Genomic DNA, 18,491 nt, shown 5'->3' with positions numbered 1-18,491 from the left:
TGTTTTAGGAAATCTGTTGATTAATAAGCACTATTTTTTTACCTTAAATGTAATTTGAATTAGGAATACAAGAGTACGTAACGGTAGCTCCACGTAATAAGTATCATACAAGCTCTTTTTGTCAATGATGACATCATTGACAAAAAGAATGATCATCAATTTCTGCATTTCACTTTGCTATAAACCCGAAACCTGTTTTATGAAATAAGGTTCTTATCAACTAATAAACTGGAAATGTGTTTGTTCCCAACTGCATCCAAGATAAAGTCCTTTTTAGGATTACATTTCCAAAGAGTAACCCAACGAAAACCTTACCCGTTTATGTAACAGCTTTAACAGAAAAGTATAAAGAACAATTTTTTTCACAAGATAACACATTTATATCTGCATGCTAATCGAAAGAAAAAAAATTATGTATGATATTTTACTTATGGCTCCCCCTCGAAAACCTAAAACAAAGCTAAAATTAAAGTTAAAGCTAAAGTTTCAGTTTTATGTTAAATATTCAATTATTACAGAAATATTTAAAATAACATAGTGTTATATCTTGTCGGTATAGAAGCCTCGTTTGCATCCGACTCACACTTGACCGATTCTTATTTTCTTATAAATAATTATATTATAACAACATAGCTCATTAAAAAATATAAAAGTTTACATTATGAAGGTCGTGAAGGTCTCATGTATTGTAAGGCTTTGGTGTACCTCTGATTCTAAAGATTTAAGGATAATATTAATCTGTTTTTAATATCACTATATGTCTAATCAATAAAAAAGCTCAATTAAATAAGTAGATGTACATATTTTGAAATTATATCTTTAAGCTAATAAATACAAAATTTAAAGTTACAGACATTGTTAATACAAGCTCATTAGAAACTATTCCTCCAACAGATGAATTACACAAACAATTTCTTTTCGACATATTTTGATCACTATTCTTCCAATTACTTAAAATTTTTTTAACGACCAAATAGAATAACTCACCATATGACAGTTTTGAGCGTTTCTTATGACATTTCTTAGTGACGAGTTCATCATCTTCATTTAATTCTCTTTTTTTTCTTATAGAATCATCACATTCGCAAGCGTATTTATCATTACCGTTAATTGCATCGAGAGGCTTTATAATAGAACTCGAGTGTTCTTGATCACGTAGGGATAAACTAGTTTTATCATGAATATCAATATTTGCATTTCTTCGTTGTATATCCAAGGCTCGTTTTTCGCAATAATCATCATCGTCGCCACCTGAATCACTTTCTACTTCAATGCTTGGATCTGTTGTTGACGCCATTTTGTTTCTGTTCATGTCATCACGAGTGCAAGTAGACGTACGCGTGCAGCCTTCAACATAACCAGGTGGCGTACGGGAACCTCTATTTTTATTGGGATCATTTGTCAATGAGGCTGCTGTCCAAGTACAAGTCAATTTTCGAGAACAATGCTTTAGCCGCTTGAATGGTGTGTTTGCTGTATATTCCGTAGTGTTTTCTTGGGCCTTTGTATCGGCACTAGCTGTAGTTGCTGTCGTGTTTTCTCCAGCACGACGAGCACCGTAAATGTCAGCTGAGACTTTTCGCAAACGCAATAGCTCATCAAAAGATAAATATTTTTCTGTAAAATGCTTTACATTATTTTTTCTTATTGTAATGTACTCTGTAGTTGGTACTCTTGTAGACTTCAAGTATTTTCTATTTTGAGTCCTTTTATTTGATATTGTCGTATACCTTATTGATTTTAATTGATGTTCTGGCCTCATATTATAATCATCTATTTGCCAAAATGGTTTGAATCTTGAATTCAGTTCGTCGTCTCTTCTTTTTCTGTAGCTGTAAAACATTTTATATCATAAAAAGTCAGAATAAGAGTAAATTATGAATGTTTATATTAAAATTACCTGCCTGTGACCATTGAAGTTTCTCATCGTAAATTTTGATGCGTCATTTTTCCAAGAATTTAAATTTACTTTTAATGCTTCACTAGGTTGTCTGTCAATGTTTCTCTTATGAAATTCTAAATATGAATCCGGATCATCATCATAGACATTAGTGTTTTGTGTCCTTGATTCAAAGCTTCTACGCAGAAAGGGATTGCAAATTGATTGTTGACAAGCACAGTTAAAATTCGATGTAGGACAATTATTTTTATTAATTTCTTGAGGGCAATTACTTTGAACTGATGGATTTGTTGAACATGTCGTTGTACAAGAACAAAATTGATGAGGACACATGTTTGAATTAGAATTTGTTTCACAAGGTTGTTCAACGCTCGTGACAGACCTTGTACATTGTCTTAGAGATTTTGTTGGATTGCAAATTGCATTATCGCATGGTGCATCAGGTTTCCGTGTACATTGGCGATGTTTATTTATTCTTAACAAATTTTCATAAGGAGTTGCATCCTTACTGCTATCATACTTTCTAAAGTCTTGGTTAATTTGAGGATCGTGATCCGGATGTAAATAGTCCATTTCGTGTTTGTGGTCGTGGCTATGGTAAATTCTTGAATGTCCTTTGTTTTGTTTAAAGTTATTATAATTTCTGGACATATTGTTGTGATTAGTTTTCCAATAGACATTATTGTCTCTTTTCATAACTAAAAGAATAGTTTTGTTAATAATTAAAAAGAAAAATTTAAGAATATTATTTTATAAAAACTTGCCACGTAATTTAAAATTTATAAAGCTGCAATTTATTTTGCCTTTAAAGTAAAATAAAGATTTGTTGTTAATAGAGTTAAAATGATTTTAATTCTTATAACAGCAATTTTCAGACTTTTTCAGTTAGGTTAATAATTAGTGATTCATAGATGAAGGCTCAAAACTATTAAGCTCATACAAATTACCATTAGCGTTATTGAGTTTCTGATGCTCAAGATTTAGTCTGGTTAAGTCGTGTCGGATGCTTTCATTACCAACACTTGCATTTATTTGCATTATATTCTTTGCAGTATCATTGTACAAATTAAGGATCCTTAGCAAGCTTTGTTCAGGAACTTCCGGTTTATCTGAAAAACATAGATATTATTTAATATAATATAAGCTTGAATCATGCGAAGATATAAATTATATGTTTTTATATTGGCGCAATTTTGAAATTATATTTCAATATCTTATGCATTTTTGGGATAACTTGGAAAAAATCATTCCATGTAAATGAATTCATTTTAGTGTCAATAAAAACTGAAGTAAATTTTACTTTTATATTCAGAGAAACACTATTCTGATCAAGTTTTCAGATTTAGTTTAAGTAGTCCCCATGATCAGCTGGGTTGCCAAGCTGCAACATCGCGTGTGGCGCAAAGACGCCAAGGTCACCGCATGACATTATGTCTGCTATAAAAACTCCGTTGAGTGCCAAGCAGACATCTTATGTCTGCTCGCGGGGGCGCGCAGAGATATTTTTTTCGTTAAATAAACACACAGTTAGACAAGCTACACGATATACCACAAGAAAGGTAATTTAACAGACTATAAAAGATTTTTTTTTTTTCATTTTAAAACTTTATCTGTGTAAAATACGACAAGCCGTCAAAATGCGGTCAGCCGTAAAAATTTATCTGTAGCAGTCGATTTAAAAATTATTTTTTGTATTATCTTTGATGTTTTAGTAACTATTCGATTACTAATTAGTAACTTTGAAGTATGTTTTAGTTATAAAAAATTACTACATTCATTAATAATAATCGAAATGTAATCATGCAAACAATGCATACTTTATACGAAATTTGTTCAAATTACGCAGTATCTATTGTTTATGTTATCTAACAAAGCGCTAGCTTGTTTAAAAACAAAAGCGTCGACGTTCGTTTTTATAAACAAGCCCAAACACTTCAAAAGCAACAAATTATTTTGTAAATTGAGCCCGTTGCATATATTGCACAGAAAAAGGCGCCGCATGTCTAGCGGACTTCCAACCCTCCGACCTTTTGTTGTACGTGTAAAAAGTTTATTTAAGAGGGTCCTTCCCGGTTCTGTCTATCGTGAAAGCGAACATGCTCGAAAAGTTTGTTGTTACATCCAACGTTTACCGCCTGTTGACGACAATCAAGAGAAAGCGATAACATTGAACGAAAAATAGTGTCCAGATATTACATAAAACTTCTTCCATGTGTTCCAAGTGTCGTTCTTACATGTTTTTGAGTAATCCTAACAAATTTGTAAAATATATATGTATCATAAATAGAATGTCCATTATATGCGCTAAGTTTCCATCCCTTTACTTTCTTTACTTTTACAATAATTTATGAATGCGTTATGAACGGCTAAAGTTCCGGTAAAATATGTACAAAAAGGCAGATATTTGGGGGGCTATACTGAATATTTTGTTTCTTAAAATTTGTATTTTCGGCTTCGATAGAAACCTAGGTACAATGCTTAATATACCTATCAGTAAAATTTTTTCAGAAAGATGTGTTACGTTTGTAAGCAAAATATAATGGAAAATTTATTGAAGTAGCCGTTACTTTGCGGAAATCCATAATTATCCAAATGTTTTGAGTTTTCTTTCTTTCCGCCAATATTTGCCTTTATTCCACTAATATTCCACACGTGTTTCGCCTCTACACAAGGAATCGAGCTTGGGTTGCGGCGCTGGGCACAAAGGATCCGAACTGCACAGTTCTTAAGAGGAACTACAACCGTGCCTCCAGATTTTTTAAGCGGCAAATTGCCCGTGTAAAGTCAAAACACGTCTTCAAAATCGGCGAGCAGCTTTCCAGTTACCCGACCGGAAGACGCAGGTTCTGGTCGTTGTCGAAAGCTGCTCTTGGTAACTTCAGCCAGCCGTCCATGCCGCCCTTGCACATGAGGAATGACACCCTGGCCCATACGGCAAAAAAGAAAGCCGATCTCTTGTGCACTCTTTTCGCCTCCAACTTGACTCTTGACGACAACGGAAAAACACCGCCGACCATCCCGCGGTGTCAGAGCTCTATGCCTGAAGTACAGTTCAGACAGAAAACTGTTAGGCGAGCTCTGTTTTCGTTGGACGTCAGGAAGTCGAGCGGGCCGGATGGCATTTCTCCAATCGTGCTTAGAACGTGTGCCCCTGAGTTGACGCCGGTGCTAACGCGTTTATTCTGGCACTCTTATTCTAAAGGCGTAGTCCCTGACTCATGGAAGTCAGCCCTTGTCCATCCGATCCAAAAAAAGGAGACAGTTCGGATCCGGCAAACTACAGGCCTATTGCTATTACCTCCCTGCTCTCCAAAATCATGGAGAGCATAATTAGCCGTCAGATCTTGGTATATCTTGAGGGTCACCAGTTGATCAACGATCGACAATACGGGTTTCGCCATGGTTGGTCGGCAGGTGATCTTCTGGTATACCTAACACATAGATGAGCTGGGGCTATTGAAAGCAAGGGGGAAGGCCTGGCAGTTAGCCGGGATATAGCGCAGGCCTTTGATCGTGTATGGCACAAGGCGCTCCTCTGGAAACTTCCATCATTTGGGCTTCCCGAGAGCTTGTGCAAGTGGACCTCCAGCTTCCTCACTGGGCGCAGCATACAGGTCGTTGTCGACGGATATTGCTCGAACCCGAAGCCCGTGAATGCTGGAGTGCCCCAAGGCGGTGTGCTGTCTCCCACGCTGTTTCTTCCGCATATCAATGATATGTTGGACACCTCCAACATTCATTGCTATGCAGACGACAGCACTGGTGATGCCGTATACACGGGCCATGCAGGTCTCTCTCGGGAAATCGTCGACCAGTGCCGGGAGAAACTTGTGTCTTCTATCGAGTCCTCTCTTGAGAAGGTCGCCGATTGAACGAATTGGGGTAGATTGAACCTTGTCCAATTTAACCCCCAGAAGACTCAAGTTTGCGCGTTTACCACTAAAAAAACCCCATTTGTCGTATCACCGCTCTTCGACAACACTTCCCTCAAAGCGATACTAGTCGAGGGCCTAGTATCGGAATACTGGGTCTCGAAATCTCGAGCGATTGCCAATTTCGTGGTCATCTGGAAGGCAAAGCCAAATTGGCTTCAAAGAAACTGGGCGTCATTAATAGAGCACGGCAATATTTCAAGCGGGCCCACATACTAGCGCTCTACAAAGCGCAGGTCCGGCCACACATGGAGTATTGCTGTCATCTCTGGTCTGGCGCACCCCAGTATCAGCTCGATCCATTTGACCGCGTGCAACGCAGAGCAGCTCGAATTGTCGGGGACCCAGTGCTCTGTGAACGGCTGGATCACTTGGCGTTGCGTAGAGACGTGGCTTCATTGTGTGTCTTCTACAGCATTTATCACGGGGAGTGTTCCGAAGAGCTGTTTAACCTGATTCCTGCCGCCGAATTCCACCTTCGCACGACACACCACAAGTTAGGATATCATCCTCACCATCTGGATATGTGGCGATCCTCCACAGTGCGGTTTTCAAGGAGCTTTCTTCCACGTACTACTAAGCTGTGGAATGAACTTCCTTGTGCGGTGTTTCCGGGACGATACGACATGGGTACCTTCAAAAAAAGCGCGTACACCTTCCTTAAAGGCCGGCAACGCTCCTGTGATTCCTCTGGTGTTGCAAGAGATTGTGGACGGCGGTGATCACTTAACAACAGGTGACCCGTACCGTCGTTTGTCCTCCTATTCCATAAAAAAAAATCCTCAGGACATGTTGACTCGACAAACCTTAAAAGTCAAGACTTCAGTTTCCTGCCAGAGTCTCAAGTGATCATCGAAAAAATATAATGGGTTGGCCGCTCTTAACATTCCAGATACGACAATTACTACAAAATCATCAAAATATTTCTTACCAAAACATAGTCCTGGATACAAGCTTTTTGACTTAAATCCACATTGCGTCGTTGGATATCCTATAGTGTAAATAGGCTTTCCATGTGTATTGCCTCTGGGGGAGAAGTTACACACCAATCGGTCGACCAATATTGGTTTTGTCGCTTGTACCTTGAATTGCACCAGTTATTTCTGAGTATCGTTAATTATGTGACTTACTCGTGATTTCTTAGAATGAAATTCAAGTCGATGATAAATTACTGATGATAATTTATCATCGACATTAATTCAATGATGTTCTTAATAATTATAACCAAGATTAAAAAAGAGTGAAGAAAGAAAATCACGTTATAAGATTAGAAACGGTATAAAATAAATCAAGTCAGCATTTGACCGTTTTTCATATGAGGGTAACGAAGGGAATAGCGCTGAATCATAAAGCAAGTCCTGAAGGTTCAAGTAGAATCTAATAATATACAGAAACAGTAACAACTTATTTTGAATGTGACAGTATTTCATTAACATTACGCAATTTGCAATCTTTTCTAAAAGGACGGCAACGTTCCTGAGTTTCCTCTAGTGTTGCAAGAGAATGTAGGCCGTTTGTCCTTTTTTATGGAAAAGGAGGACAAACGAGAGTACGGGTCACAGGGTGTTAATTGATCACCACCGCCCACATTCTCTTTCAACACCAGAGGAATCACAGAAGCGTTGCCGGCCTTTAAGAAAGGTGTACGAGCTTTTTTGAAGGTACCCATGTCGTATCGTCCCGGAAGAATCGCACAAGGAAGCTCATTCCACAGCTTTGTAGTACGTGGAAGAAGAAGTCCTTCTCTACTATTTGAATTAAGCTATAACGATTGAATACTGATCAGTTACGCAGACGTGGTCCCTAACCGTGGGCCTGATGAGAAAGCTCATGGTCGCTCAGAAAGGCAATGGAGAGGGCTATGCTCGGAGTTTCCCTGCGAGATCGAATCAGGATGAGGAGATCCGTAGGAGAACCAAAGTCACCAACACTTAGTTTGGCGTACAGATGGCCGTTGGAGCAGTAAAGTCCTCAATGGAACCACGAACCGGAAAACCGGAAACCACGTACCGGAAGACGCAGTGTTGGTAGGCCCCCCACAAGATGGACCGACGAGCTGGTCAAGATCACCGAAATACGTTGGACGAGGACAGCGCAGGACCGATCGTCGTGGAAATCTTTGGCGGAGGCCTTTGTCCAGCAGTGAACGTCTTCCGGCTGATGATGATGATTAGATACATGAAATTCTTTTTGATAGATTTACAATCTGCAAAATCATGTAGATTTCTTTTTGAGTGTTACGTAGGTGAATTTATATATTACTATTTGATAAGATGAAATTTGTATCAATCTTATTTATCTTTCAATTGAAAATCTAAATATACGCTGCACTGCTGAATGAGAATCAACTTGAAGTCCTAAAAGCCATTAACTTTCTCAAGTTAAAATCCTTTAGAAATCTAGAGTCAATACTACCTACTATATTGTAAAGAAAATGCTTTCTGAGACAGTAATAACGGTGCAAGAAACACTCTTCTTTATAGCATCTATAAAAAAAAATTTTTACAGTTATGGTAGAACTAGTAGAGGACCTTATCGCTAATCAGCGATATCTTCCCGGTATCCTAAAGGAAATAATAATATAATAACTAGACATGCCTATTTATCTTTACTATAAGATATAAATAAATATATTAAACACATTCTCACAACTTACTTTTATATTTTTAAATACGTACTTACTTACAAAATAGAACAAATTTATGGACGACTACAAAAATTATAAAACTTTATTAAATATTATTAAAACAGTTATTGTTTTGAAGTTTCTGAATGCATTGAGTTTTACTTACCCGTCGGAGGTTTTTTAAATATGGCACAAAGTTATTGTGATAAAATAATCTTAGTCACATACCAGATAATATTATGATATTTAGCTGATAAAATAACCTTAAACGCAAATGTACATTCTGTTAATTAAAATGATGACAAATAAATCTCATAATTACACGACCCTTTTACGTACGCCATTGTATGTCTCACATAACATTATATTGTGTTAACAAATGTTTGCATAAACTTACAAAGAAACGTGCTCTGCCACACCCGACTCTAAGTGTTGTCGCCCAAATTAACTGCGTGAAGTAATGACTTTTTGCGTCTTGAGAGCTGCGAATGGAAGACGAAAATTATTAAAATACGACAAGGTTATTTATTTATTTGTTTGGAGGAGTGGCTATTTGTCTAGTTCTAATGAGTCCTAGTTACCAGTGGGAGACTCCTTTGCACAGGATGCCGCCTAGATTTCTGCCGTGAAGCAGTAATACGAGTATGTAAGCATTACTGTGGTTCGGTCTGTAGGGCGCCGTAGCTAGTGAAATTACTGGGCAAATGAGACTTAACATCTTATGTCTCAAGGTGACGAGTGCAGTTGTAGTGCCGCTCAGAATTTTTGGGGGATTTCAAGAATCCTCAGCGGCACTGCAATGGGCAGAGCGTATCAATTACCATCAGCTGAACGTCCTGCTCATCTCGTCCCTTATTTTCATAAAAAAAATAGTAACACCGCGTCCAGAATTGAACTATCAAGCCCATGTAAGCCTATATTATTATATGGTTATACTAGCAATTCTAATGATTTGAGAGATTTTCGAAAACATTTGTGGGAAACTTCTTGTCGGTAAACAGTAATGTGGAATTATTTTGTTGGGTTTTAAGAGTACCGTAGCTAATTATATTACTGAGCTAATTAATAACACTTAATACATTTTGGTTGTTAGTACGTGGAGGAAAGTTCCTTTAAAACTGGGCTTTGGAGGAACGCCAGACATCCAGATGAGGCGATTTTATCCTATAAATTTGTGACGTGTCGTGCAAAGGCCACAAGAATCAGGTCAAACAACTCTTCAAAACACCCCGTGATAAATGCGGTAGAAAACACACAATGAAGAGACGTACATATATGTACGCACGCCAAATGATCTTGCCTGCGTTGCACGTGGTCAAATGGTTGGAGCTAATACTGGGGTGCACCAGACCAGAGATTACAGCAGGTCTCCATATGTAACAGGACCTACGCTTTATACAGCGCTAGAATATGGGCCGGCTTGAAGTATTGCCGGGCTCTATTTCTGATCCCCAGTTTATACGAAGACAATTTGGCTTTGCTTTCCAGAGAACCGCGAAATAAGTATTAATTGATCGTTATGGTCGTGTAATTATTATTCTGAATTATGGCGAATAATCCAATTATGAAAAAGGGTATAAATACCTATTGAAAGCTCGATAGTCGAAGATTTCTTACATTACTAGAATAATAGGGAACAAGTTTAATTTGTAGGAATTATTGGCAATTAGTACGTAATTATATTTTTTTTATGAAAATCAGAGACGAGTCGAGCAGGACGTTCAGCTGATGGTAATTGATACGTCCTGACCATTACAATGCAGTGCCGTTGAGGATTCTTGAAAAACCCAAAAATACTGAGCGGCACTGGAAATGCGCTCGTCACCTTGAGACGTTAAGTCGCATTTGCCCAGTAATTTCACTAGCTACGGCGCCCTTCAGGCCAAAACACAGTAATGTTTATACATTACTGCTTCACGGCAGAAATACGCGCTGTTGTGTTACCCATACCCCCTCACTGGTATATTGGCCGTTAATGTATTAGACAGTATTCGCACCATGCGTTGAGCCATTCGTTTGCATCATATATGACAGTGGCGACCATTGATATTAGTGGTTGTTCGAACGAGCCTCGCATCGTAAGTAAGCAGCGTTACAATGGCTTTTACGGGAGAATGGCGAGAATGGACCCCCATAATTTCAAAATTAAGGAAGCATCGTACAAGTACAATTTTATATTAATTACTAGCTGACCCAACAGACGTTGTTCTGTATATAATAAATAAAATAATGTTTTTATATGAATTTGTCAATAATATATCATGACATCAAGAATTACTTCGTAAAATATGCACCCTGCTGTCGTGTAATGATTTTGTTTCACAGCAGAACTGTCAAACCGTGCGTCAATAAATTCTCTCATAGAAATTATGTAAGGACACTGCAAAGGAAAAACAAATTGGTGTTTTTATTTAATTTAGCAGCATTTTCCTATTTATTCACATTTTAAACCTTCTCTGGACTTCCACAAATAATTCAAGACCTAAATTTGCCAAATCGGTCCAGCCGTTCTCGAGTTTTCGCGAGACTAACGAACAGCAATTAATTTTATATATATAGATAAACTTAAGTTTATACGATGTTTATACAAAAATTATTGAGGCGCTAAGATATGGGAGTCAAAAGAAATAAATTATTATAATTTATTAAAAATTTGTCATCTTGCATTAACGGAACGTTTTGCGCAATTGTTTATTGACATCTACATTTTTTTGACATGACAGTCATTATGGATGTTCTGACACCATCAAACTACCTACTCAAATCAGTTATTCAATAGTAATTCACAATAAGATTCAATAAGATTATCATCGTAAGTATTTATAATAGATTCGATACCTGCTTGAAAAAAATTTTTGGTTATATTTTACTTTTACGTATATATTTTGTCTCCCACTTTTTTAGACTTATGATTTGCGTTTTTCTTAGTTTTGTTACGTTGTACAATTATTAATAAGTTTCCATGATGTACGTCACTTCTTTCAGTGGGTCCCAAAATACGTGCATTCTTGCCAACCTCCTTTGGCGCTACAGATATGTGGAAGTTTTCTGGAATTTTCTTACGCTTTTTTTGACCTTCGAGCGCAAAATCAGTGGAAAATGAGCCTTCTGAAATGCAATCATTCCTTTGGCATGCTTCTTATAACGAAGCTAATGCCCACCGAAAGAGCGGCACGTTTTCCGTTTATACTCATGACACAAAAGTGGTCCAGGAACCATAACCCTGCCCTGGCATGAAAATGGTAGATTATAACTGTTGCACATTTAACATTGTTAGGTTAGTTACTTCCTTTTCGTTTTATATTTTTATTTGAATTTTTACCCATATTATGAGCATTGGTTATTTGATTTGTATGGCAAATAGTATGACAGATACTTTCCTACAGTTTTGTTTCAATAAACCTGTGTTAAAAAAGTTTTGAATTTTAATAGTTACATTCAACAGATCCAAGTTAGCACGTCAACTACAAAAAAAACTGTTGTCGTATAATCGCTCTTCGACATCAATGCTGTTAATGCCTGACCTAGTATCAGAATATTGATTCACAAAGTCTCGAGCGTTATTTGGAAGGTAAGAACAAATTGGCTTTGAAGAAATTTGGGGTCGTCAATATAACTTCAAGTTGACCCATATTCTTGCGATATAAAGCCGGGATAGATATGGAGTTTTGTTCTCAACTAACTTTTGGTGCATACTAGTATCAGCTTGAACCTTTTGACTGCTTAGCAAATTCCTTGCTTACCACTCGGATCCGAGTAAAACGGGGCTATAGTAGCAACGCCTCTCACTCGGATCCGAGCAAGCGTCCCGTATATTTTGTAGTAGTCAGTAAATTGCCGGCATTTGAGGCAAGACAATGTTTTTTTGTGCGGCAACTCTGGCAATATAGTTGACTTTCGAAAACGAGTATACATTTATCCATATATTCGAACATTCATATATACCAAAAATATTTAATCAAAATTCGCCTTAAGTAGGTTCCCAGCTATTATTTTTATTTATTTTGTTGGTAGTGAATGTGTTAAAACTCAGAGCTACTCGAATTGTCTACAGCTCGATCGTGGCTTCATTTAGTATTTTCTACGGTATTTATCATGGGACGTTTTCCAAAGAGCTGTGTGATCCCTGCCGCCCAATTCCAGCATCGTATCATACGCTATTAACTAAAATATCATCTTCATCACCTGTATATATAGCGTTCCTCAACAGTGCGGTTTTGGACTAGTTTTTTTTAACGTACAACCAAGCTGTAGTATTAGCTTCCTGGTGCGGTTTTTCCAGGATGAAAAAGTTTCTTCCAAAAACCGTGTACACTCACCTAAAAGGCAGCTCGTGCATTCAACTATATATTATACGAAACATAGTAGGTACGTACTTACATATTGTAGTAAGCGACATTTCCACTATAATCCATCGACTGCATGAACCAAATGTCGATAAAATTCCGAAGGTTCACATCACTCGTAACACCGGTTACCGTCGCTATGTTTTGTCCTACTCTTGCAGTCGCTGCGACAAATATGTGTTACCATTTATTGCAAAAAATACAGAACGGAAAATATTATAAAAAGTTTTTTGAAATACGACATAGCTAAATAATAAATTTACCTTGTGTATAAAATAAAATGATAATACCTACAACATAATTGATTTTGAACAGTAATATTTGGTCAGTAATAATGTAGGACATACAAATTGTACTCATTATCGGTTGATCAAATTTTATTTTTATTTCTAAAATGTTCTTCTGCTTCATTTTATTCTGACTTATCAGAACTTTATCTCAGATTTCACTCTGAAGCATGAGAATGGACATTTAGGACTTGCAGGTCTGGCTTGGGAAAGAGGCCACCAGTTCCGGAAGAACTTTGAATCTTCCATAGAGTACTCTCTTTAAAAGGTCAGCGAATGGGATAAAAGTAGAATAACATTAAACAAAAATCATCAATTAATAATCAAAGCCCCAGAAGACTTAAATTTGCAAGTTAACCAGTAAAAACCAAATTTGTAGTAGGACCACACTTCGACTATATTTCCGTGAATGATTCACCAAGTAAGAGGGCTGAGTACCGAAATCTTGAGCGTTTGAGAATTCTTCATTCATCTGGAAGAGAGAACCAAATCGGCTTCGAAAAAAGTGAGGATCATCGATAAAGCATGGCAATACCTCAACACGCCTGTCATTCTAGCACCAGATCAGTTACGACCTGTAACACCTGTGACCTGTTCACAAACAAAATTATCATCCTCATCCTCTAGATAATGTGTCGACACTCAACAGCGTGATTTTAGCTCATTTATCCTGCTCTTTGATAAAAAACAGTGTTGAAAATAAATTTGATGTTATTTTTCAATTAATTTAGAATGGACAACTACAATTGCACTAGAAACGCCTTAATTACAACCTAATACCGCATATTTGTGGAATAGGTTTTTTTGGTATTACATATTATATAAATATGATATTAAATACCTAGATCTCTGCAATCATCTGGTCGGTCTCGTTTGATTCCTGCATCACATCGGTCTACCCAACGTTGTGCAATCTTCGCCAGTTCATCCGACCATACCTGTTTATATCAATAAATTAATATGAGATGTCGAAGTATATCGCTTCACACACTAACGAAATATATTTTTTCGTTGTTAGCGTTACAAAAGTCAAAAATCTCAATTATAAGTGACTTGTGTTCGTAAATTATAAATGTATTAGGTGTGAGATGAGTTTCTTCTTAGTCCACAAAAGTATTTATAAAAATTATTATAAAAGTAAGAAGAATCTCACAAGTTCCTTCATATTAGCTGCCTGTGGTAGATATTTAGAATGTCCCATAGCAATAAAATTTCTCTTCTCATTAATGCGATTAACTATATCCTTTATATCAGCTTCCTTAAGAATCACATTCTTATATCCAACACAATTTTCACTTGGCCCTGAAATCTATTATTTATTTCATTAAATAACATAATATTATATCTTTCATTTTAATTTCGTGAGTATAGCTATTCTTGTCAGCAAAATTTTATTTAATAACGTATAATTCTTTAACTTCCTTTATAAAATTATTTTCGCTATTAAAATCACAGACATAGATACAAAAATTGAGGAATAAGTTACACTTATGAAACAATACAATTATGAAAGAAGGGTTGATGAAACTCTATTATCACTACAATTCACAAAGAAACGTCTTCTGCCACGCCTGTCTGTCAGTTCGCGATGAACTCAAAATTACAGCACCTCGAGGAAGATTGTAGTGTATTGGTTATTAATGCAACTGTTGTGAAATCATGAGATACTATGATAACACTCGGCTTCGACTCGGGTGATAAACCCACATTCGTGTTTTAATACCTAATTATCAACAGTAAAGACTTTATCTACACCCATAATATGAATCCTCTTTAAAAGATTCTGAAACAGTAAGCATACTGTTAACATTAAAAAGTCAGTCCTAGTAACCATAATATCATCCAAAGGAGTGTTAATATGAAAATGGATGATATAATGTTGTACTGAATTTCATAACAACACTCGTTTGGATGATGAAATGGTTATTAGGACATTGGGTGTTTTAATGTTGACAGTATGCTAACTGTGTTATATTCTTTAATACAGGATTTAAAGCATGGGTTAGATAAAATTTATTAACTTGTTGTATTTTTTTTTGTTTGTAGTAACGATCTTTTTTAGAGGTGTCGGGAAAATAAGCCTTCTGGGTTGCAACGAAAACGCTGTTTAAATAAATAAAAATAATATTAAAATAATGTATGGGGGAATTCTGTATCTTATATAGGTCTTCTGTAGAAAAGTCCGCGATGGCATAAGTCTACCTCTTAAGGATAATAAACTATATCCATTGTAATACTTTTAAAAATTATCAACTATAAAGTGGTTATGTAAATGCTGTTTACATAAATACCATATTAATCTTTATCATTTGATTACTACATATTTCATAATCTTTAAGAAATAAGTTTTCATTAATTTATAATTCACTTTATTGAACTTTATTTAAACATTTCGGATGGCTTTAGACTACATCATTCCCGAATACATACATAATTTTTTTTCTATTGACAGAACAATGTATAAATGACAGTCTAAAGAACAACACTTATATTAGACTATTTATGACTGCTGTAATTGCAAATATATGTAAGTCACATCAGTCAACTTAAAATGATTAAAATTATTATTTGTTCTTAAACATTTAAATTCCTTCGGTACGTGGTTTTAGTATATCGTTATAATATTTAAATCAAGGTCAAAGTCTCAAAAGATTATCAGAATATAAGGATTGGAGGGAATTTAAGCGTTTACTTACGGGATATTTGCAAAGCGTGTGATTCGGACATATATCGCAATACCTATTACAGGTAGTTGGGTAACATAAGCACATTAAAACCAATAATTTAAAATTAAACATAATAAATTAATTACAATACATCAAAAAGTGGACTAAAACATGATCAATTGGGCATGACCAACTAAATTAAATTATTTCATACACATGATTCTGTTATTCAAAATGTCACAGTAAATATTGGTTTTGTTAAATGTAATGCATATAGCAATAATTTTACTAAAACTTAACTGTTTTGTTTATTCATTACCACTTTTATCCAACAGTAATCTGGAAAATAAATTACAAGATGTTACAGAAATTATACATACGGACTATACTGATGGTAATTTAATTAAATTGTAGATTATTTTGCGAAGAGATAAAAACTAAGTTATTTTTAAACAATTTTTTTACAGGATCTATAGAAACTATTATAAACAGCACAAATTCACAACTGTATCATAATAATTTTCAAACTTTGTTTAAAATTGAAAAGCTTAAAAATAACCTAAATTTGAAAGGCAATATTTTCGATAGAATGCTGTCAGATGAAATGTTTTCAATAAAACAAAACTTGTATGAAAAAGAAAACAACTTTGTTTCAACGATAAAAATAAGCACGATTGCTAAACGTGTACCAACACCGACTCTTGAACTAAAACAAATGTGGCCCATTGAGAAAATTCAATCGAATAACGAAAAGAAAGCAAATTTTGAAAAACATTTGGAAAATATTGAAGATGCTCCAGTACAAAATCGTTATACAGTGAATAGCATATTTAAAATGAGCAATCATAGTGAGGTTAAAAGCAAAGTGTTAGAAATGAGGAGTTTATCCAATCATAAACAGCACATACAGCGAAATAATAATGTTTCAATTGTTAAAAAAACTTGTTCTTGTAAAAATGAACAGACTCGTAGCACAAAATCACATTGCTCTCACACTACTAGTGCACTAGAATCTAGCGCTTGCAGCAGGTCTGCGTCAAGTTCTTACCCTTTTTATATAACTTATCAACCGTATTTAGTTACCGTCAAGGATGTTAATGATTACATTTACTCTGGTAACATAGATAATTTAAATTTTCCAAATGATTATAAAGAAGAAATATTATATCAACCAACCTATCCTAATTATGATTTCAATGTAAATGAAAAGAAAGAAAACTACGATTATACCATTGAGGACCATGAACAAAGTAATAAGAAATACAGACATAAACATAAAAATAAGAAACAATATCCACAATATGATGCAGACAAGGAAGAAAGCGATGGCAATATAATAATTATTGATAAAGACAAGTCTGTCGAGGACATTGTAGAGGATTTAAAGAAGCATTATGGTGATTTAGTTATTAAGGATTGCTTCTGTTCATCATTTACTGTTAGATTACGTTTTGAGACTTTGCTAATGTTTTCAATAGTTATTGCTAAACTTTTGTAGATTAAAATATGAACAAGGGTACTTATGCTTTTTATACAATAAAATAGTATTTTGCCTTTAAATCATCATCACCCTTAACATCGGAATAAAACTCAAATCAAGCTAATATTAAATCATTATTTACCAAAACAATAAGCCCTTTAATTTAGATTCAGACTAAGACTATTTTACATGACAGACACTAGATATCTGAAAAACCTTTAAAAATGGATTGTTTGACTTCCAATAGTATTTTATTCGACTTTGAAGGTAAGTAAAAATAAAGATACATTTAAAATTAAAGTCTGTTTTGAATACGAGTTATCGCCTAGAATTAACGCAGCAGAATAAGAAAACATCGCCAATATCCAATATTGGAGATATGACTAAAAAATGCACAGTGCGTTAAATCGCTTTCATAGACAAAACTTTGACTCTATGAATGTACCCCGAAGAAGAACAGCTACGAAGGTATATAATGATGATTTGAATGTAATTGTAGAAGCCGAAAGCGGCATGGTTGGATGATAGCATTGCCTAAAATATTAACCCACTAGCATATAATCGGTAAACGCTTGAAAACTGGTTGCCCATGATTTAACTGAACTACAGAGAGAAGCCCTTTTTCTTAACAAGAAGCAATACTTAATGGCATGAAGTCATTAATTTGCCAGGAGTTTTCTGAGTCCGGTTTTACCGCAAAGGCATAAACGAACTTCGAAACAAAAAATATTTGAATAATTCAGTGCAAAACGACTATTTCACACTTTTTTAAAGCGTATAAAAACGCGAACGCTATAACAAAATCATGTTTAATTCGATACTGCATAATTTTATACACAATAACAAATAGAACTGGCGTATGAATATTAATTGAATGAGTTTAAAAGGTGATGTAGGTAATTAATATTAAAATTGTTGTTCAGCGTTGGAGTATAGTATTTACATGGAATTCATTGAGAACGCATAATTAACTAGATGCTCGCCCCGACTTGGCTGATTGATATATTGCACTAAATCATATTATATGGTAAAAGAAAATGGAACTATATATTGCCCAAGGTCGTAAATGACTTGCCACATTCTTTTAGAGATACCTTTGTTTTTAGGCCGATGTAAGAGACATTATTTGGGAATGAGTGACGCTGATCATGGCCACATACTCTAGGAAATGCCTATTACTAATGAGCATAGCCTGGGTGTCTCACTGTCTCTTTTTTTTATTATTTCTATTGTTTTTCTTTGTTTTTATTTTGC

At 35.4% G+C, this 18,491-nt stretch overlaps 2 protein-coding genes across 6 annotated transcripts; one reads left to right on the top strand and one right to left on the bottom strand.

The window, feature by feature from the left end:
• Nucleotides 1–479: 479 nt before the first annotated feature.
• On the bottom strand, nucleotides 480–15,936 carry LOC126979654 (probable cyclin-dependent serine/threonine-protein kinase DDB_G0292550). Of its 4 annotated transcripts, none has more exons than XM_050829113.1 (9): nucleotides 15,788–15,936; nucleotides 14,245–14,400; nucleotides 13,933–14,029; nucleotides 12,839–12,968; nucleotides 8,856–8,940; nucleotides 6,764–6,914; nucleotides 2,848–3,009; nucleotides 1,905–2,598; nucleotides 480–1,832 (listed from the first exon to the last, which is right to left on the bottom strand). In XM_050829113.1, the coding sequence occupies exons 1-9, from the start codon at nucleotides 15,887–15,889 to the stop codon at nucleotides 812–814; spliced, it is 2,598 nt and encodes an 865-aa protein (XP_050685070.1). In that variant the 5' UTR covers nucleotides 15,890–15,936; the 3' UTR covers nucleotides 480–811. The 4 variants fall into 4 exon arrangements, with proteins under 4 accessions (XP_050685070.1, XP_050685072.1, XP_050685079.1 ...); XM_050829116.1 differs by having other exon boundaries at nucleotides 1,633–1,832; nucleotides 1,901–2,598; XM_050829115.1 differs by lacking the exons at nucleotides 13,933–14,029; nucleotides 14,245–14,400; nucleotides 15,788–15,936 and having other exon boundaries at nucleotides 12,835–12,956.
• On the top strand, nucleotides 15,531–17,369 carry LOC126979930 (uncharacterized). 2 transcript variants are annotated; one of them, XM_050829536.1, is made up of 3 exons: nucleotides 15,531–15,618; nucleotides 16,093–16,151; nucleotides 16,225–17,369. In XM_050829536.1, exon 3 carries the CDS (start codon nucleotides 16,347–16,349, stop codon nucleotides 17,253–17,255), a length of 909 nt encoding a protein of 302 aa, XP_050685493.1. In that variant the 5' UTR covers nucleotides 15,531–15,618; nucleotides 16,093–16,151; nucleotides 16,225–16,346; the 3' UTR covers nucleotides 17,256–17,369. The 2 variants fall into 2 exon arrangements, with proteins under 2 accessions (XP_050685493.1, XP_050685486.1); XM_050829529.1 differs by lacking the exon at nucleotides 15,531–15,618 and having other exon boundaries at nucleotides 15,988–16,151.
• The last annotated feature ends 1,122 nt before the right edge of the window (nucleotides 17,370–18,491 follow it).

Source organism: Leptidea sinapis, chromosome 1, assembly GCF_905404315.1.
Source record: "Leptidea sinapis chromosome 1, ilLepSina1.1, whole genome shotgun sequence".
NCBI lineage: Eukaryota > Metazoa > Arthropoda > Insecta > Lepidoptera > Pieridae > Leptidea > Leptidea sinapis.
The sequence above is the reverse complement of the archived record's forward strand: the minus strand, read 5'-3'. Positions and strand labels throughout refer to the sequence as shown.

Coding starts and splice junctions, on each gene's coding strand:
- LOC126979654 (XM_050829113.1), bottom strand. CDS start 15,889: ATGTTTAATTTTAAATTATTGGTTTTAATGTGCTTATGTTACCCAACT. Junction 14,030..14,244: donor CAGCTAATATGAAGGAACTT/GTGAGATTCTTC, acceptor TGATATAAACAG/GTATGGTCGGATGAACTGGC. Junction 8,941..12,838: donor AATGTCGCTTACTACAATAT/GTAAGTACGTAC, acceptor TTCCATTCGCAG/CTCTCAAGACGCAAAAAGTC.
- LOC126979930 (XM_050829529.1), top strand. CDS start 16,025: ATGCATATAGCAATAATTTTACTAAAACTTAACTGTTTTGTTTATTCA. Junction 16,152..16,224: donor ACATACGGACTATACTGATG/GTAATTTAATTA, acceptor ATTTTTTTACAG/GATCTATAGAAACTATTATA.